This window comes from Leptidea sinapis, chromosome 22, assembly GCF_905404315.1.
Source record: "Leptidea sinapis chromosome 22, ilLepSina1.1, whole genome shotgun sequence".
Classification (NCBI taxonomy): Eukaryota; Metazoa; Arthropoda; class Insecta; order Lepidoptera; family Pieridae; genus Leptidea; species Leptidea sinapis.
In genome coordinates this window covers 8898450-8920402 of record NC_066286.1, presented here as the reverse complement: position 1 = coordinate 8920402, position 21953 = coordinate 8898450, and the positions used below count along the sequence as shown (strand labels likewise).

General features: G+C 36.5%; 1 protein-coding gene across 1 annotated transcript in view; it reads left to right on the top strand.

The window, feature by feature from the left end:
* The window catches only part of LOC126970787 (coronin-7), a 49643-nt gene that overhangs the window by 5200 nt on the left and 22490 nt on the right, over positions 1-21953 (top strand). Inside the window, exons 4-13 of the mRNA XM_050816878.1 lie at positions 2595-2798; positions 4952-5173; positions 6894-7021; positions 8136-8276; positions 13034-13139; positions 14427-14543; positions 14959-15079; positions 18826-18939; positions 19711-19808; positions 21084-21197. Of these exons, the coding sequence (XP_050672835.1) occupies positions 2595-2798; positions 4952-5173; positions 6894-7021; positions 8136-8276; positions 13034-13139; positions 14427-14543; positions 14959-15079; positions 18826-18939; positions 19711-19808; positions 21084-21197 (1365 nt within the window). The remainder of the gene's footprint in view (positions 1-2594; positions 2799-4951; positions 5174-6893; positions 7022-8135; positions 8277-13033; positions 13140-14426; positions 14544-14958; positions 15080-18825; positions 18940-19710; positions 19809-21083; positions 21198-21953) is intronic.

Here is a 21953-nt window from a genome sequence, read left to right as displayed (position 1 = left end):
TAGCACTGTATTCGGTATACTCGTGAATATGATGTCCGTTTTGTCACAGTTGTATGTATTGTAACATTAAAATCTACTCGATAATGATGAGATCAAGTAGTGTGTGAACATGAGTAGTCTCTTCATTGTGTGTATTTTACTGAATGATTAGCTGTTTCATCTGATTCCAAATTGACACCACACGCCATATAAAACATCATCTTCACCACATGTATGTGTGGCGTTCCTCCACAACAGTCCGTTTTTCAAGTAACTTACTTTCACAACCAAGCTGTGGAATGAGCTTCGTTGCGCGGTGTCTCTACGTAGATTTGACATGGGTACCTTAAAATACTTCCTATATACATATATATACAATATGGGCCAAAAGAAATCATCCTATTGGAAGATGCTCTCATTTTTGCAAATGGCTGCCAATGTCAAATCTATTTTGACATTTATGGACTAGACATGCAGAATAGAAGTGAACAAGCCATGGAGCGGTACACTCCCAAAGAACGCGGAATAATTGTGTCTATTTAATTGTAACAATTCGTCTGTGGTGTTGGCGCAGCGCGAATGCCGTCCCTGATTCTCCTTTACTTCGCGTTAATGAATAACAGCATAGATTTTAAAATTACACTAATGAAGAATACGCCGATATTGTGTTTTGTGTTTTGTTACGGCTATTCCAACGGTAACAGTTATGGAGTTACGGTTACAGAGAGCTAAGAGTAGAAAAAAATCTCAAAAAAGTAACCCTATCACTTCCTAACGGGTTAATCGATGGTTAAAACTTAGTATCCCGTACCATTTTTTTATATCTCTTTAATTAAGTAGCAGCAGCGGCCGGCGAATACCAGAAACGAATTCTAGGCGTTCCCCTTTCTATCCACCCCATAAAAATGTCCCAATCCTTAAAAATGTCATAATTTGAGGTTAGGTTATAACGCTTTTTTCTCTGGAATGGTGCATTACCTTGTAATAAGAGTGGTATCATTATAATTGTGGACTAAAGCTCTATCAACTACAATAATATTTTCCTCCTAATTCTCACTACGGGATACTAAGTCCCACCCTCATCGATTTCCAAAAACACTGCATAACAACATTCATAATACGACTATATAAATATTGATAGACAACACTTGTTGAACTTTGTTTCATAGATAATAATACGTTTTATCTTTTAAATGGAAATCAAAGAAATAATATCCGTTATGTTATGTTATCAAACGCCTATTGTTTTGGCTGGATTTATCATTCTACCGTACCAAATAAGGTAAATGAAACATATGGACCGAATACAATCCCTCTTTTGTTAGTACCAATTTTCAAACAGGTAGTCCATCACTTCTTGATCTTTTGTTTCTTAGCCAGTATCAGTGCCATCAACATGTTGATTGTCAAAATGGATTCCTGCCGCCGAATTCCACCTTCGCACGACACGCCAGTTAGGATATCATCCCCACCATGAGTACCTTCAAAAAAAGCGCGTACACCTTCCTTAAAGGCCGGCAACGCTCCTGTGATTCCTCTGGTATTGCAAGATTTTGTGGGCGGCGGTGATCACTTAACTACAGGTGACCCGTACGCTCGTTTGTCCTCCTATTCCATAAAAAAAATAATGGATGGTGCGGTTTCTTGGTCTGTGCTAGTATGATATGTTTTTAATAATAATAATAAATCATTTATTATCAGGCCTTACCCATAGATATACCAACAATCTTAACCTAAATTAAATTACATAACATTGTTGAGTTTAATTAAATTACAGTTAAAAATTCAAAATATTTCATAATCACAATAATAATAATAATTGAATTCAGAAAAAAAATCCATAATAATTGTTAGTAAAATGTCCTAAATTATGTTAGTATAATTATAACTAAACAGGCACATGAAGGCACCGCATAAATGCCTTTATAATTGGCGCACCGTAATGACTAGCAATGGTTGGCAGAATGATTTTAATGTTATTTTACTTCTGCCGAAACTGTTGGCACCGTGTGAGCCAAGTTGCCTTTGACGTGGTTCTTGCGAGTTTTTAAATCAGTTGAAGAATTTTGAGTTTGGTGGCATTAGCATCAGCAAGTGAAGTTATTTTTAATTATTTTTAATATCCAAAAACAAGGAAACCTGAGTGTAAATAACGTTATCTTAACAAAATAATTGTACCGTGCATAGAGACCCTCTAGATCTTCTACCGCGTATATCACGGGGAATATTCCGAACTTATTTACAATGACAATTATATTGTACTATAATGATGTTTGGCATTCCACGACTGCGCGTTTTGCAAGAAACTATTTTTCGTTTTGGTTTTTTACTTTCCATAAGATAGAAAATGTAAAGTTTCGGTTTAAAGATCTTTATTTCTCACTAAGACAGTCGTCACATACATTTGAACATGAAATCAGTGAATGAGAAGCGAGTTTGCTCATTGCTGCATTCCGGTTTTAAGGCGGTGGTCCAATTTACAAGATATGGTTGTAGGTATAATATTTATACGATTATTATTATTATTATATTAATAAGATGTTTTTATTCATTAGTTTGTATATTATATAGCAGCCCTCATCAAAAGATGTTTTAAGAAGGTATTCGCTTTCCAGCAAACAGAGACCACACTGAAGTGGTTCAGTCAACGTCGTGGAAGAAAGACGGCAAGTTGGTGGCGACTTCGTGTAAAGACAAGAAGGTGCGCGTGATAGACCCGCGGGTGCCGGAGCCTGTTCTAAGCGTGGCCAGCAGTCACCAGAACATAAAGGATAGCCGGCTGGTCTGGCTTGGAGACAGCGATAGAATTCTTACTACTGGTATGTTTGAGTTTCTTAATTTTACTATAAATATGATATAAACAAGGTTGATCAAGAATATTGAACTTGATGAATTAGCTTGGGGGCAGTTACTCCATTCCCAACATGTGGTATCATATAGGAAGTCAGTTACCAGTGGGAGGCTCATTTGCACAGGAAGCCGGCTAGATTATGGGTACCACAACGGCGCCTATTTCTAACGTGAAGCAGTTATGTGTAACAATACTGTGCTTCGGTCAGAAGGGCGCCGTAGCTAATGAAATTTCTGGGCAAATGAGACTTAACATCTTATGTCTCAAGGTGACGAGCGCAGGTAGTGCCGCTCAGAATATTTGGGTTTTTCAAGAATCCTGAGCAGCACTGCATTGTAATGGGTAGGACGTATCAATTACCATCAGCTGAACGTCCTGCTCGTCTCCTCCCTTATTTTTATAAAAAATAGAGAAAGTCATTTATGTAATAGTAACCTTTACCACACAAACTTTACCAATTCTTTTGAGATTTGCAACACACATTTGCTTAGTACATTTTCTGGGATCCTGTTGAAAAGCAGAAACTTAGATGATGTGGGCTGGTGGTTAGTGGGCGGCTGATTTTTTACTTTCCATCTGGTCATCTCTACCCCAAGCTCATTGCCCCTCTTAACATAAAAAAAATATGATTATTAACACAGTCCAGCCACATTTCACCGCGGCTCGTTTCTATAGCACATGTAATTAGTTTGTCGGGTTACCATTTATTGAAGAGAAACCATCTCCAACATAAATTAGTTATATTACAATGATTGATTTGATGATTACGTCTAGATATATACATATATACGTCTAGCTGCTAGGCAACCGATGAAAACAGGCCAAGTTTATTGCTTTAGTATGCGTGACCAGCTAGGTCTTACACTCACGAATTGTATGTCACTTTGTGTTAGTGTGCATGCATTGCTCAAAATAGAGGTTAACAGTCAACCTCATAGACTATCTAGACGCTTTGACTATATCTACTAACATGACGTCATGTGCAAGCAGCATAAATTAACATTGGCCGTTTCAAGCATTTTATTATGATTAAGAATATTTTTTATTGTTTTTCTTTATGTGTGTTCTACCGCATGTATTGATATCATTGATTCCCGTCGCCAAATTCGACCACACCACACGCCACAAATATTCCTCCACAGTACGGATTTCAAGAAACTTTTTTCCACGTACAACCAAATTGTGAAAAGAACTTCCGGCTCAGTGCTCAGTGTACCCAGATCAATACGAAGTAGGTGCGTACCAAAAAAGCGTGTACACCCAGCTCAAAGGAAACCAAGGCGCCTGTGATTCCTCAGGTGAAGCAAGAGAGAACAGGGATATAAGAAAACTTAACACCAGGTGACCTATACACGTTTGATACATGTCGTTGGGGAATGAGGCAGCAGATGAACTTGCAAGGCAAGGATCAGTGACCCAAGTGGCTGGCCCATTGCCTCTTCTACCGCTGCCCTTCGGCCAAATGCGCTCATGGATACCCTCTCTCATCAACAACCTACACAACACCCAATGAATAAATGTCTCAAGCTGCTGACAGCCGAAAGAAGCGTATCCTGCAATATCGCCCAAAATGACATGCGATATTGCAGGATACGCTTATGCGACTTATCAGCTTAATCAGACACGATATCCCAATCATGGGCACCCTAACGGGTCACACATCATTAAACAAGCATATTTTCATAATTGGCGTAAGGAACAGTTCTATGTGCTGTCTGTCTGTGCTCTGATCACTTTCGTAATCCTGGAATGTCCAGGGGTGGCCAACCAACGGACAAATGCCTTAGTTATTACTAGGTCACTTTGTGAAGCCTGGGAACACCCCAGGACTGTTCTGAACTTCTGGGGAGCTGGGCTGGTTGGAATGACTGGCCAACATTGCACGCAAAATAGACCCAAATTAGTGGCCTAATTGCGGAAATAGGAGCCCCTTTACCTTACCACTTGTTTGACTTCCTAACCCGTAAATGTTAATAAATTACTCTCTTTTTTAGGTTTCGATGCATTGCACGCAAAATAGACCCAAATAAGTGGCCTAATTGCGGAAATAGGAGCCCCTTTACCTTACCACTTGTTTGACAGCCTAACCCGTAAATTTTAATAAATTACTCTCTTTTTTAGGTTTCGATGCAGCGCGTCTTCGTCAAATAATGATCCGGGATATTCGCAATCTGTCACAAACGCAGAAGACGTTGGAGCTGGATTGTTCTACCGGCGTTTTGATGCCCCTGTTCGACGCAGACACCAATATGCTGTTCCTGGCTGGCAAGGGTGACACCACGATACTGTATATGGAGTTGACAGATAAAGAGCCGTACCTTATTGAAGGATTGAGGCATTCAGGTAATTAATAATTAAAAAAAAATTGACAAGAATAATATATACAACGATAAAAATGATGATGGTTGTAAAAGTAAAAACTGTAGCACAGTTAACAACGCCCTTATCCAGATACAGAAAGGAATGATGTTCCATCATTGACATACAATTAACAAATAGACTCCCAATCGGCTATTAAAAGGTTGTCAAAAAATGATTAAAAACGTCAAGTTAGTTACACAATTTTGCTAATTTAAAGGGGCACCTGAAATACGACACTCCATCCTTATTAGGTGTGGATTATCTGTAATTTGGACATGTTTTCACTGAACACATTATCATTGCGTGGCGCTGTATTCAAAGCGCGGCAGAAACACAACTGAATGAAAAAATCTGCCTAAAAGACGCGTAGGCAGAGTTTTGCTTCAGCCAATTTTTGAGTGTGATTACGAGTCTAGTTGTTCATTGTACGTCAATGTGTTCATGCATAAAGTATATATCTAAGTAGCATATCTAAATACCAAAAACTAATTATATTAATTGATAATGAAGCAAAAAAAACAGTACAGGACATAGTAAGATTTAGGTGGGTGTGTGTTAATGGTATGTATATAGTGATTGTGAAGTTTGTTGCATGTGTGCTGTGTGTGGTTTTGTTAGAGTCACAGTCACACCTTGAGAGTGATGGGTATTTTACACTTTTCTCTGTATTTTCATAACTAACTTATTTTAACCAGGAGTCGAGTTTCATTTTGCATTTGCTATCGGTCAGTGGGTAGAATATGTTTAAACTTTCGAAGTTATTTGTACTGAAATTGAATAGTTAAAATATGATTCGTAATTTTTGCACAGCTATTATTTTTATTACCAGAACAACACAGAGTATACATTTTACAATGATCAATAGAGGGAGTATATAGATATACCAGTGGGAGGCACCTTGGCACAGGATGCCGGCTAGATTATGAGTACCACAACGGCGCCTTTTTCTGCCGTGAAGCAGTAATGTGTTAACATTATTGTGTTTCGGTCTGAAGGGTGTCCTACTGTGATTACTGGGCAAATGAGACTTAATGTCTCAAGTTTCTATGTATGTCTCAAGGTGACGAGCGCAATAATTGTCGTGTCGTTAAGAATTTTTTGGTTTCTCAAGAATCCTCAGCGGCACTGCATTGTTATAGGCAGGGCGTATCAATTACCCTTTTTTAGTCCCATACTGTCATAAAAAGAAATACAAACGATCCATACACAATATATTCTGCATGTGAAGGTGAAGTGGGGCTTTTATCTGGCTTTAGTACGCAGTCGACCTTTGCATGTGGGACAGTGTGAATAAAAGTAATAGTTATTTATGCAACTGTTGTGTAATAAGGTGTATTAAAACACGAATGTGGGTTTATCATAATAGAATCACATGAGTGTTTTAATACCTAACTATCAACAGTTGCATATATGACTTTATCTACACTCATAATATGAATCCTCTATGAAAGATTCTGAAACAGTTAGCTTACTGCAAACATTAAAAAAGCCAGTCCTAGTAACCATTACATCATCCAAACGACTGTTGTAATGTTGTACTGAATTTCATTACAACACTCGTTTGGATGATGTGGTTACTAGGAGATTGGGTGTGGTAATGTTGGCAATAAGCTGACTGTTTTAGAATGCTTAATAGAGTATTTAAAGTATGGGTATAGATAAAATAAATATTTATTATAAATATTATTAATAATTATTTTAGGTGAACAAACAAAGGGAGCATGTCTTGTTCCGAAACGGGCCCTGCGCGTCATGGAGGGAGAAGTGAATAGAGTGCTGCAACTCAGTGGCTCCTCTGTAGTGCCTATCATGTATCAAGTTCCTAGGAAGGTATGTTGAAATATTGAAAAGAAAAAAAAAACGCAACCAGTCGCAGCACTGTGGTGTCCGTAAGGTACCAAACTAGACACCAAAGTCGTCGCACAACACTGAGACAGTAACGAACCTCGAGGAGATGGCAATACTACTGTAGGAAAAGAGCACCTTCTTTGCTCAACCGTTTGCTCCTGTTGTACAAATAAACCTACAACTTCCTCTCAACATTTATTTTTTAAATCTCTATCGGAAATATCTGATGAGGAATTATCTCAAATTGATGATCTACTTTTAATTTCGGCAATAAACCTTTCTCTATCGAAATTATCCTTCGTATGCAGGACAGGATGCCGGCTAGATTATGGGTACCACAACCGGCGCCTATTTCTGCCGTGAAGCAGTAATATTTACGCATTACTGTGTTTCGGTCTGAAGGGCGCCGTAGCTAGTAAAATTACTGGGCAAATGAGACTTATGGGCATCTTATGTCTCAAGGTGACGAGCGCAGTTGTAGTGCTGCTCAGAATTTTTGGGTTTGTCAAGAATCCTGAGCGTCCGTCTAGTAATTAATGGTGGCGCGACCAGTAACATTCTGGGCAACTTTTAGACATGTTTACATACATTTCTTAACGCTTAATACGATGAATTCATCCCGTTTATTACGCCTAATACGCCAACAACAGAAGAACAAGAACCCCTGATACTGGGGGGTTTTCTTGGATATTGTTGCGTTCTTGATGACAATGTGGCATTCTTCACCAAATTTCATGAATTGAAGATCATATAGAAAATGTGAATAACACACAAGAAGGAGCCCTCAGTCTACTCCGGGCAGGCATTATCAGCTGTTAGTGATCTAGGACGCCTTGCAGCCTCTTTAAATCAAAGAAAAGACGCACTGCAAAAGTTAAATTATCTTGATAAACCTGTAATTGCTTATGCATCAAAATCTTTACGTCAAACTACCTAATATACGATATTAGAACGCGTTGTTGGTTGGGTCCCTGTGAAATCATCTTAAGCAGGTTTTACTGTATATATATTTTGTTGGCAGCTGCGACGTCCCGGTGAAATATAGTATGCTTTTACATACTTAAATGTCATTGATTATTAAATGTTTAATTTGCAGAGCTACAGGGACTATCATGCAGATTTGTATCCGGATACTAGCGGTGCAGTCACATATTTGAGCGCTCCGATGTGGCTTGACAAACAAGACTACCCCGTTCCCAATATATCACTACACCCTGATGCAAATAATTCTACACAGGTATGCATTTTTTTTGCTTTTTTTGTATTTATATACTATACCAGTGGTACGGTATGATGGCCTTTCGATAAAATTCAATAGTAATATTGGCATAGTAGGAATTTTTTCCATAAATAACAGCTCCTTAACGGCCATTCCCAATATTCAGTCTATCTCTTACTTAAGATAAAAATCGTAACTATCGTTGACTTTTCTGTCCCAATAAACTTATCGACGGTAACTCACCTTATCCGTACACGCTGTCTGTCAATGGGACGACGTATAGCTTACCAGCGATAGAAGTTTGTATGGAAATTGCAATTCACGCGTCCCAATATAAGGCGATTAGAATGACTTATCGGGTATATTGGGACAGCTTCAGATTGAAAACAGCTAATTACTGACAGTAGAAGGTAGTACTTTATCTCTATCTGTAGATATTATATTGGCAGTTAAACACATTTGATGATTTAACATTACTTCATGAGAAGATAATTTAAATTACAGAATGCCATCATAACATCACCAATAATTATAGCGTATTTTTTGGTGACTTCGTTTTAAAAGGGGAAAAAAATAATATACCGTTTATATCATAGACAAATGTGACATGCCGTATTAAATCTCTCTGAAACGGGCGCAGTGGGATGTGATTGTACTGGTATTTAATGTAGCTACCAATAAGATGTTATGTGGAGATAAAAAATAAGATAAAAAATAAAAAAATCATCACTAATAAAAATGTGCAAGTATTCCAACGACACACGACCGAAACTTTTGTAGGTTTTGGGGGCAGTCCCCCAAAATATTAAAAACATTCAAGTTACTGTCAAATGTAGAAAATATTTTTTACGATGGAGCTCCTCAATTACTTACCGTGGTTAGCTTAATGCTTATGTCAAACATTCGTTGCCCGCGGTACCAACAATCATCGGCGCGCTCGGGACAGACGCGGCCATTGCTCGTGTTGTATGTCTATCGCGCTATACTTGCTGTTTATCGCGCTATTCTATTCCAATTAGTCACGTTTTACCACCTACGGGTGAGTGAACCGGTTGTGTTTGTTACTCATCCGGGTGATGGAAATGTTTATTTAATAATTTCCGGGGGTGCAAAACCTTAGTTATGAATTTACCGAGTAGTCTAAGTTAAAATGAAAACTCGATCAGGAGCGCATTATTATTGTCGAGCGTGACTGTCACTTATCGATAACCGATACTAAATCCAAATCTACTCGCGTCTGTCCCAAGTTGGCACACCATTGTTGTATAGCGTTTGTCGTGTCAACACTCTATTATAAAAATCCCCACAGTATTCAGCAAAGAATCAAAATACTCGACTTTGAAACTTCGAGTGAATGCCAGTTCCACTGCCATTTGTATTAAATACAATTTGTAATAATAAAAATAGATGCAACAGTATTGTATTGACAAATTTTGTTATCACTCGAACAATACGCGGCCGCTAAGCAATCTTGGAAAGACAAAACTATATTTTTGTGTATCTGCAATCAGTCTTATACTTAATCAGATGTTTTCCCATTTCTCACGTGCAGAGTGTGCTTCCCCGCGGAAGCATCTACTCATTCTTCTTACTTACTCTATGGAGTCAAGTGTTTGCACATCATAGCGATACAAGCGTTTCCTATTGCTAACATCTAAAAGAGGTGTTACTAAAGGATTGCAGCGGCAAGACAGTCTACTTTTATATCTTTCTGAGGCTATCCTTATTTCATGCTTGATTGTGGTTATGCCTAGGTGTTGGTGTATTTTAGCATTAGTGACAAACCCCGGTGCACTTGAAATATTTCTTAATATAATATTTTACTGCCTTTGGATAACATTGATGTTGGATGTGCTTGGAGTTTAATTAGCTTTAATTAATTTCGAGGAGACCACTGAGTTACTATACTGCTGTATTACTTCAGTCAGCAAGAATTAGCAAAAGAAAGAGACAGTATTTTTAGGTTCTGTCACGTGGAAAGGAGTCCTTTCAAATAGATAATAATTATTAAATTATTAACGGCTTTAGACACATGCGCTTTTAGTCAAGCCAGATAACACTTCACGGCAGCCCACAGACTATAAAACACATAATATTGAGTAATAGTCTCGTCTCTTGTCCAGTACAAACTCTACTATTCAACAGTGTACAGAGTTGATTTGCTGAAGTTATACAGGAATCTGTGTCCATTTTTATTTCAATTTATCATCGTACTAAATGCTTTTTTATTTTTATGCATGTTCTTAAATATGTAGATGTTAATTTTGCTTTGTGTGTAGTGTTTTTTTTTTTTTATTTTGGGAACAATATATTATACAATTGTGATTTTGTCTGAAAAGATACGGTTCTAATTGTGGTTACAGTGAAAATGTGATTTAAAAAAGATGAAGATGTATTGGGTTATATCCGGTGTAGCTAATATTAATATATTGTTATGATATTAATGGGGTGTTTGTTGTTTTTGAGTTTTTTTTGGTGTGCGCTATTTTTTTTTGTAGTATCCTGTAGTTAGTGAACAATGTGTTAAAGTAAGTATATTTTGTTTTGATGTTTTTTTTTTTGCTTTTTTTGTATTTTTTTTGTAAGATATGTAAACACATTCAACATGAAATTGATATAATTGTGTCTATTCTAAGGTGCATAGGGGCAGTCTGCAAGATGTTATCAAGGCGATACAATCGATGCAAGTGCCAAAGAAAAATGAACCTAAACCCATTGTGGTACAGAGTGAAATTAAACCGACACCGCAAGTGCAAACTCCTGCCCAGGAGTCGGATGAAGATAGAATAGACTTCGTCAATGTAAAAGACATGATAAAAGGCATGGAGAAACAGAAGATTGAGCCTAAAGAGTATCCACGGGACACAAACGGGTTCCACAACGACGAGAAGAAGACAGAAAGCGCAGAAAGGAGTTTGGAGAAAGCTGATAGTGGTGAATCTAATGAGGCTCTTTCGCGCAGTAACAGTATGATTAATGGCGTTGCGCCAAAGCCTCTGCCCAGGTCTTCAATATCGGAAGCTGGGGCCACCGATGATATGGAAGTCCCAAAACCAAAGCCCAGGACAAGTAGCATACCTGCGTCGGGTTATAAGGTATAAGGGTATTTTTAAATATTATCTCTACTAATATTATACAGAGGAAAGATTTCATTGTTTTTTTGTTTGTATTGAATAGGCTCTGGAACTTCTTAATCGATTTGAAAAATTCTTTCACTTTGCTACACTATCCCCGGCTGATATGACTTTGTAATATTTTCAAAAAAAATAGGAATCCTTACTAAAACTCCAATAATGTAATCTATGCGCTTCGAAAACTATTGATGATATAATAATAGTTATTTTTTTTGCAACTTTTGTGTAATAAGGGGTATTAAAACACCAATGTGGGCTTATGATATGATAATAGTATCACATGAGTGTTTTAATACCTAATTGTCAACAGTTGCATACAAGACTTTATCTACACCCTTAAAATATTCCGAAACAGTTAGCTCACTGCTAACATTAAAAGCCAGTCCTAGTAACCTTAACATCATCCAAACGAGTGTTGTAATGTGATACTGAAGTTCATTACAACACTCGTTTTCTGGCATTTGGTGCCGAACTTTGGTGCTGGAATTGAATTGTATTGGCAAAATATTAATGATCATCTAAAGTAAACTCAGACTTAATTTTGAACATCAATAAAAAAAGCTTGTCAATATATATAGAAAATAATGATATTTGCTGTGCAAATTCATTTTTGATGTGAAAACTTCTTTAGCGGCGTTGAGCACTTTTCTTGGGATGGGTATAAAATGATAAACTCGCGTCAGGACACGTGACCTGATTGAAAATTCGTAAGATGGTCTATAAATTGTAATTTTTGTGTACGATATCGCAATAAATGAATATTGTATTGAACCACATAAATTCTAGTACTTTTATACTGATAAATATAAAGCAATTCGTGCGAAATTATTCTCTTACCATTCCAAAATGCACAACGTAAATGTTCAAGTGTTCACTTCTGCCGGCACTCCCGGAGTGCAACCTGTTATTTTTTTTACTTAGGTGTGAATTATGGCGAAATTGTGTCCCATAGTAGGAAGTTTAAGTGTGCTTCCATTTATTTTGCGTGCGTGGTTGAAATAATAATAAACAAAAAAATAAAGTGTAATTTCAATATTTTATGCAAGAAAAAAATTTTCAACATAATATCTAATCTTGATCTAATAATAATAATATATAAATCACACTACGTGCCGCTCACAATTTTTGGGTTTTCAAGAATTCGGAGCAGCACTGCATTGGGCAGGGCGTATCATTTACAATCAGCTGAACGCCCTGCTCGTCTCGTCCTTTGTCATGAAAAAGTACGTGTTACATACTGACATACTTTCCTGGGATTTTTCCATTCATAGTATTTAGTATATAAGGTACACACCTTTTCATGTTATTCCTGCATCTCTTAGTCTTTATCCCTTTTCACTATATCCCTAAACATTTAACAACACTTTTATACACATTTGTTCCATATGTTATTTTACGTTCATCCATCTTCATACCAAACAGAGCAAGAGATTGAAAGCGGAAATAGGTTTACTATTTACTATATATTTCATCGAACCGAATTTCCCTTTACATTAATATTTTCCGCTCAAAAGATCCTAAAATTCACTATCACCAAAAGATAGATTTCTACTTAGCCCTTTGAAAATGAAGTAAAAAGGATTTAAAGGCAAAATTAATGATCATATTGAATACCCAATTAAATTAATTATATAATTTCAGCCTCGCCTGGGTCCGAAGCCGTTTTCAGCATCGGCAGGAAGCGACGAATTTTCGTTCGACAAAGTATTCTCCGTACCAGCGGTGCCAGGCAACAATAAGAATGAAGGTATACACTGTGTGAATCTTATTGAAATAAAAACGTCTTAAGGCTAGCTGAGCCCTTTATAATCTGAGCAACAGATTTTATATAAGAGGGGGTAACGGCAAGAGGCGCACGTGATTGGATCTATTGAAGCATAATCACTCTGGGATTCCTTACATTAACATTATGTGGGTGGTATTTCGCATTGTAAATGAAACTGACCAGCCTCAGACACCGACAGTCTGACGACTACACACAGCTCTGCGTGCACGCTAAAGATTAACCCGCAGTACTCTATTTACGAGTGGGAGGCTCCTTTGTACAGGATGCCGGCTGGTTTATGGGTGGCGATGGCGCCTATTTCTGTAGTGGAGCAGTAATGTGTGAGCATAACTGTGTTTCGGTTTGAAGGGTGCCGTAGCTAGTGAAATTACTGGGCAAATGAGGCTTAAAATCGTATGTCTAAAGATGGCGAGCGCAATTGTATTGCCGCTCAGAATTTTTGGGTTTTTCAAAATTCCTTAGCGGCATTGCATTGCTGGGCTGGGCAAGGCTTATCAATTAACATCAGCTGAACGTCCTGCTCGTCTCGTCCCTTATTTTCATACAAAAAAACTTCTCTCTCTCCTGCTGTGCATGAATGCAATGACTACATTGAAACACTACGCCCCTATTTTATCAAACATAAACTTTCTTCCCTAGTTTTCCTGAAGTTGTCCATTCGTAGCCGTAGTTGAGGGAAAACACGGGCCACGTGACCTGGGTTTCCATTAGTTTACAATTGTTAATAATATTCAAAATTGTCACTCGACATTATTAGTCTAATCGCCAACAAAAATATATCACTAACAATAATTGTTAACTCGGTGAAATAGAGGCCAGAGAGCGGTTATTGTGTCGAGCGCATAAATTCAAAAAAAGAATTTCGGTATTTTTTATTAGGTTCTTGGGAAAATAATAATGACAAATTGTAGTATAACAATTATTCTTGAAAACTGAATTCGAGCGCTCGATACTCAGAAATGTTTTGGTTTGATACGTGTGAATGAATTCGTAAAAGTAGTAGTAGTCAGGACCGTGACAAATCATCATCATAATATCATATCAGCCGTAAGACGCCCACTGCTGGACAAAGGCCTATCCCAAAGATGCTCACGATGATCGGCCCTGCGCTGCCCTAACCCAACATATTCCGGCGGTCTAGAGACAGACTCCACCGCACCCCATCAACCAAACGGTGCGTTAGCAAATCGCGTTCAACTTTTCGATACAAAAGATAAAAACCAGTCTAATTATTGCTCAATATTTCAGCTACGTCACCAGTAGTTGGTAGTGGCACTGTCGCACCGGCCACGCCCCCTTTGCAGCGACACGATGAGAAAGACAAGTCGCTCTCGCCAACCAGCGATGTGGAGGTCGCCCATAAAGGTTACTATTAGTTTCCTAATATGCAAATATTGGGGTTGAACAGGTTATCAACTGTTAAGTAGATCCTGTAGATAGAGCCACAACCCGAGAGTTGAACAAGACATACCCAGATTTATGAACCGTACGTCACTCGAACGGTTGGCTCAGTTGGAAGAGCGCTTGGACGGAACCCGATAGATCGCGTGTTCGAGTCCCGCATCATTCATAAATTTTAGTTACAAATTTAATTTAATTAATCCCAGAAGTGTGGGATATCACTTTAAATTAAAAGTAACAAATTGTTTAGATTCATCATTTTTATGATTATAATATGTAATCTCACATGACCAGCTTTATTTGAAAATAAAACATGATAAATTGATCTGAACACGCGTTTTATCATTAAAAGAAATATTAATTTATTTTTTAATTTCAGATGAGTACACCAATGGAAAGTCGGATACAAGCATAGAAGAGGATGTGAACAGTTCAGACTCCGGCTATATACCAAAGACACCGAGCACTGTAGACAGAAGGAAACTATTTGAGAACACAGAGTAAGTATTTTTAATACTACACCTTCGCGGAAAGACCTTGGTACGTCATTTATTTCTCACAAATATTCGTTTATAAAAATTGTATGGATATCCATTACTATATCGCAGTAGCTATCTACTTAGGCTCTGTAAAATTGTTAAACCTATTAAAGTGGATTCTGTTATATTATTATAAACTCCTAAATTATAATAAAATATTACCAATTTAAAAATTTAAAATTCAGAACATCTAAGGCAAATTGTAATGAGAAACATTACTTGAAGGATAGAAATATTTGGCAGTAATGTTTCTAAATTTTGGTGTTATTGAATATTGTTTATTTTTTAAATAACTTTTATACTTCGTCCTGAATTATAAAGTTTTACAATGAATAAAGTTTTTTTTAAATTTGAATATAAATATATATTAAAACTCCAACCAACTGAAAACTATACTGGTCAGTTACTATTTATGATAATAATAATACTTTGTGACCATTCTTCAATCATTAAAATGCTAATAAAAACTAGAGATGGGCCGAATATTCGTTTTATATTCGGTATTCGGCATATTCGGCAGCTTTACCGAATATTCATATTCGGCTGAATCACCTAATATTCGGCAAAGTGATAATCAAAGTTTTTACTGTTATTGACCCGTGTATTATCATGATTTGAGTGTACAGTGTAATGAGGTAAGTATTTTAGATTATAGCTTTCTGTTTTTGTCGTCACTGAAGCTTTATTTTCAATTAAAGTAGGTTGGTAAAAAGATAATAACTTAATGCAAAATATAGGTATCTACTATCTAGCTGTTTTGGGATTAGGCTGCTGTGTAAACTCTTTAGAATAATATATTATAATCAGGTCTTAATTGAAGGAAAATAAACAAGATATTTATTTCAAGATATTATTTATTGTGTTAGAGAATAGCTTGTTCAAATCACAGCACCTTAGTAGATTATGAATAATATATTTTTCTAGTTTCTACTCAGCATAGCGTCGCAAAATATATTTATTGATATTAAACTTTTAAACCTATCCTATTCAACCAATATAGTTCTTTATAAAGAAAATAAGTAATTTGTTTGTACTTTTCAGGTTGTAATTTAAGAGATCAATCACTTAATCTACACATTAAGAGTTAGGAACTTAATTAAAGTCTACTGAGATATAAGACACATATGACATCTCATATAATTATTTAAGATAATTCAAAATGTCATTAATTACTTAAGTATGTAAAATAATAATATAGGAAGATTATTCCTAAAAATTCACAATTTACATCTTCATTGACTTACACGAAAGTGTTTTGTTTATCTATAAACAGAAAAAATATAGTTCTTAAACGGTAATGGAAACTACAATAAAAAGAAAGGTAAACACAAATGTTTTGTTACATAATTAGAAAATAAGCCTGCTGTAATTTAGTATTTAAAATTGACGACGGAACGGAATCAAATGTACCGAATATTCGGTTCGGTAAAAGTTTTACCGAATATTCGGCCGAATGTTCGTATTCGGTGAAACCCATGTTCGGCCCATCACTAATAAAAACAGTTGTAAATTAAAATTAATAATTAGAATTTATATAATTTTGAAAAAAAAAATATTATTGTTGTACTTGTAGGTGTTGTAGTATAAAACACTTTGTATCACTAGGGAGAAAGTGCGATATTTTACAAACACTTTGTATCACTAGGGAGAAAGTGCGATATTTTACTCAGGTGAATTGAGGCTCTCGGCTTCGTCTTGTGCCCACAAATTACAGCCTTGTACGAATTGCTAACCTCCCCCTTCGTGAACAATGTATTTTTATTTTATTTTATAAGGAATAACAAACAATTACACATGAATTCTTACTTAGTTAGTGTGCTTCATGCTTATTATCATTAGATACATGTATAATCATCTATCTCTATATCTATCTACATCTATCTTCATTATCCACAGATAATTTATATTGTCTTGGAGAAAAAAAATATTTATATAAATAAATATATTTTTTTCTTTTTCTATCATCAAATCATTTAAATCACTTACATTGTCATAACACATACATACAAACTACATCGGTTCCAAAACTTATATATTATATTAATATACATATATACACACATAGGACACATACACATACTTATCCAAATATAAGATATTATATCAATGCCTCAGTTCCATAGTGTAACAGGTTTGATATTCATTAAGTTTGAGATAAGTATGAGAAATTGTTCCATAAATAATAACCCACTCATACCAAAGAGAAATTAGTCCGTAATGCAGTTTATTTGTTACTTCCAATAATTTTCTTCCAATAAATTCTTCGTAAGTCTGGAATATTTCGTTTGACATTCAATACGAGTTGTTTTCTTTTGAAACTGAGATGGTATCGATATTATAAAAGAGTCAAAGATACAAAATTTTTATGTTACTTTTTAATTATCCATCTCCTGAAAGGTCCCACTCTTGTTTCTAGCTGTATATAGTAGCTATGTAGATATATATTTTATTTAATAAAATGCTAGTATAAATATATAATACCTTTCTTTATTTACGGTATGTGTAGATCGATGCATCTACTACTGTACTCAAAAACTCTTGTGTTTATAATAATTAATTTACTTTTTTTTTGACTAAAGCTCTGTTCAAACTGAGGTGAATAACGGGACGCGAGACGGAAGTCGCTCGCGCCGATTGTGTCAGCTAACTTGTATGGACGTGTTCAAATTGACGCGAGTAGTCGCTCAAGTTGAAGCGAAACAAGAGCGGGACGCCCGGCGGGATTGTTTGATCTCACAATGCATGATGTTTCTCCACTGAAGAACCAAAAATGACACGCGGGAAGTCGTGTCAGTTTGAGAGGCTAAGGCTAGGGCTACTATGGATGCGAGTTCTGACGAAAATTTGTTCTGACGAGTACGTCCGAAACGACGTCGACAGAACCACTCGAAACGAGTTTGATTTTTTCGCACGACCTGCGTCTGCGAATTTCCAGTGATTTGGTTTCCGCCATGGATAACGATAAATTGATCAGTCTCGTGTACGAGAACAGGTGTTTGTGGGATATGAGAGACAAAAATTATCACAACAGATATATTTCTCGGCAAAAGTGGGAGAAAGTTGCTACAGAACTCAACACTACATTTGGAACTCTCCTTTGTCGTCTCTTATAGAAAATAACTCGTTGACATGCTCTGTATTTCCACCATTTAACAATAATAATTTAAATAATGGACTTTCAAGAAAATCAAATTCATCAAATTCGTCCATCTTCGCTGGACGGCAGAAACTAACTGACTATCAGAATAACAGAAAACGTGCACAGTGTAAACGCCTTGTTCTGACGAGGATTTCGGACGTACTCGTCAGAACAAATTTTCGTCAGAACTCGCGTCCATAGTAACCCTAGCCTAAGCGAGCGAGCGAATTATTCTAAACCGCGTTCCGCGCGTTATACGCCTCAGTTTGAACAGAGCTTTACTCGTGTAAGCATTTAATTTTTTGACGTTTCAGTATTTTTGTTGCGTCACTTTGTATATATATTGTAATTGAAATGATTTGTAAAGTGCAATAAAAATAAGATGTTGTAATACCTAATCTGTTTTGAAAAGAGTAACTTCAGAGTTTCTTGCTCATTCTTCTCTGAGGAAACCTGCCAACCGAATGAGCTGTATGAAAAAAAATGAGATATTTCAAGTGTGTTTTTGATTTGATTTAGCATATCAATTTCAAGGAAGTTAAATTAAGAATGCAATTGACGCTTACAGTAGCAGTGCCGGCTCCATAGCGGCCCGACGTCGCGCGTACGAGACGCGATCGTTGTCTCGCCCCGCTGAGTCTGACAGCGCTCTTGTCGCGCCCGACTCTCCTGCACCGCTTAGGTAAGTTTTTTTTATGACCTTCTGCCATAAAACAAAACCCTCGCTCGTCTCGTCTCTTATTAGGGAGGATTGACGGAGGCGAGTAGGACGTTCAGCTGATGGTAATTGATACACTCTGTCCATTACTATTGCAGAACCTAAAAATTCTGAGCTTAGATACAATTGCGCTCGTTAGCTACGGCGCCCTTCAGACCGAAACACAATAATGCTTACACATTACTGCTTCAAGTTGTTAGAAATAGGCACTGTTGTGGTATGTAGCCGGCATCTTGTGCAAAGTATCCTCCCACGCTACTTATAGAACCGACTCACAAAAAAGATTACTTTTGTATTTTATATGAGTCATTATCACTTTCTTCATTTAGGTTATTGCAACTCTTGTAAATTAAGTGATGCAACAACAACACTCAATGACTTATACAAGTATAATATGTAAATTAATAAAAATAAGTTATTAAGTACAGTATATGAGATGAGAGAGATGATTTTGTCAACATGAGTATACATATTATTGTGTTCTTCTTTACTTCTGCCGTTATGGATCAATTTGGAAAAGTTCTGAAAATTATCATTGTTTAACGTCAAGTTAAATTTATTTAACTTTAACCAAGTAGGCCTGAAATAGAAAAAGTGAAGTTGATTTTCTCTCGGAAAACTGAAAAATTGTCTTCTGACAAACACTTACTTCACATATAACGATACAAGCATATTGAAATACTGGTTGCTGTACCATGTATTATTCAAAATAAAATGTCATACTTTCGTTCTCAGACGACGAGACTCGCTCAAATCACGCAAGAGTCCTGACAGGGAGGACAAACGAGCCTCTGTCCCCAATGTGACGGCAAAGAGGACCTCTACAGTATTCGGTATGTTAACCTATGCTATCTTAAAAATTATCAAGTTTTCATGTGGTCAAGCAGATTGTCCTTAATGCATAGCCCTAAGACGCCCATGAAAGCCATGTTTCATAATCAACGATGAGAGTACTGGTGGATAGTACGCAAAGATTCCTCGTTTGGAAGTCTAATCGAACAAGCTTGCTTATGAGCTCCTTGTCCCAAACCGGCCAGAACGACATAAAAGAGTACAAGTTCTTTGACCTGGACAATAGGTCTCAGGAACCTAAATGAAAGAGTCCATTTCGCTTCGAAAAAATGGGACTCTGCACGTTTTCTTCCCTTATAGCAGTGTTGTTTAGTACCCACCAACAGTAATTGTAAATTTAAATCACTCGTTATTCTTTATTATCGAGATACGTCCGCACACTTCGGCCGTCCAACTAATAATGTCCCACTCAAAATGGCCGCTGGCCTCGCTCTGCAAATAGTGAAAAAGGATTTCGATGAACAAACAAATTTAGTCCCATCACCTTTGTTACGTGTCTCTTCCGGGGGTAATACGTCACAACAGCCGACCAATCACAGCGCGTCATTTCATGGAACGAGGGTATAAAAGAGCGGCTTCCGGCTCATTTGATTCAGCCCCCTCCTCCCCTTTCCCAAGATCCCCCCCTCCCCCCCCTCTTATATTTATGTTATATATGTATGTATACATATCTATGTATTTATTTACCTTAGTTTTTAAGTTAGTTTTAAGTTCTAGTCATTAGTCTTAAGTTAGGTTAAGTGTTAGGTTACGATTAATATTACGTTATATCAATAGCAAATAGCCAGGTTTTCCCAGTTTCCTGGATTCCCCCCCCCCACAAACCTCATGTATTAGTTTTTAAGCATAATAAAGTTTTATCCCTCAATACGTAGATAGGGTTGTAGAAATAAGTTTTCTGATACCTACATATATAAGGCTTAATTGTAAATTGCTTTAATAAGTAGATTTAAGTAATTTTGTAAAATGTATTTAATACCAAATATAGAAATCTTGAATTTGATTTTTTTTTTTTTCATTTGATTCAGTCTCGTGCCAGATTTTGGCGAGACAACACGTGCTGAGGATGCCTCGTGTAGAGGCGAAACACGTGTCGAATTGTTTTAAAAACAAATATTGGCGGAATTAACACTAAAGAAAACTTAAATCATTTGTATAATTATGGATTTCCGCAAAGTAACGCCTAATTCAATAAATTTTCTTTCTTATTATTCCGTGTCTATACACAACTGTTAATAAACATTGTATCTTATCAGGGAAAGTGTCAAAGTTCCGTCACTTGAAGGGTACACCGGGCCACAAGTCGACACATGTTGAGAATATCAAGAATATAAGCAGGCAGATATCTGGCGAGTGTAATGGATTTTGTGGTAAGTGTGCAATTTACTATTATCATTCAACCCTCTATCGCCTATTAAAAGGCCGTCAAAAATGTCCGAGTGGCGTTGTATATAAGTATAAATTAACAAACTTTTATAATAAAGTCCATCACTGTTCAGGCATTATCTAAAAATAAATTTAAATGTTTTATAAAAAAAAACGGTCTGTAGTAAATCCAACTACTCCACAGCTGAAAACCTAAGTGATCGGACAGCCTGGGACTAGATTATGATTATTTTATAGCAATAACAATGACAGAGATTTTATTTTATTAAAGAGAGCGCAAAAAAATAATGCTGAGAGAGTTTCTTGCGCCGCTTCTTCTCTCTCATAGCGCAATTTTTTTCCCGAAGCGATGGTAGTGTTAGAAATGACATCAAAAATAATTCAAAATGAATCAATTTTCAGAAAAATATTTTTTTAAGCCTTTTTATGCCTAACATTAAAAAAATATTAACATTAATCTAAGTTAACGATTTTTCGTTGCAGTAATGTTCAAAGTCTATTGTATACCCTCATAAAACGCTCATTGATTATGGTGCAAAATGTGCGAAAGAGACGGTCTTTTGCACATTTCGTCGGAGATATATTTTATTTTAGAAATTGAAATGTAATTATTTAGCACAATAATTAAAAAAGTCAAGTTAGTTACACAATTTTGTTAATTTAAAGGGGCACTTACCTGAAATACGACACTCCATCCTTTTTAAGTTTGGATATGCTGTTATTTGGACAGTTTTTCACTG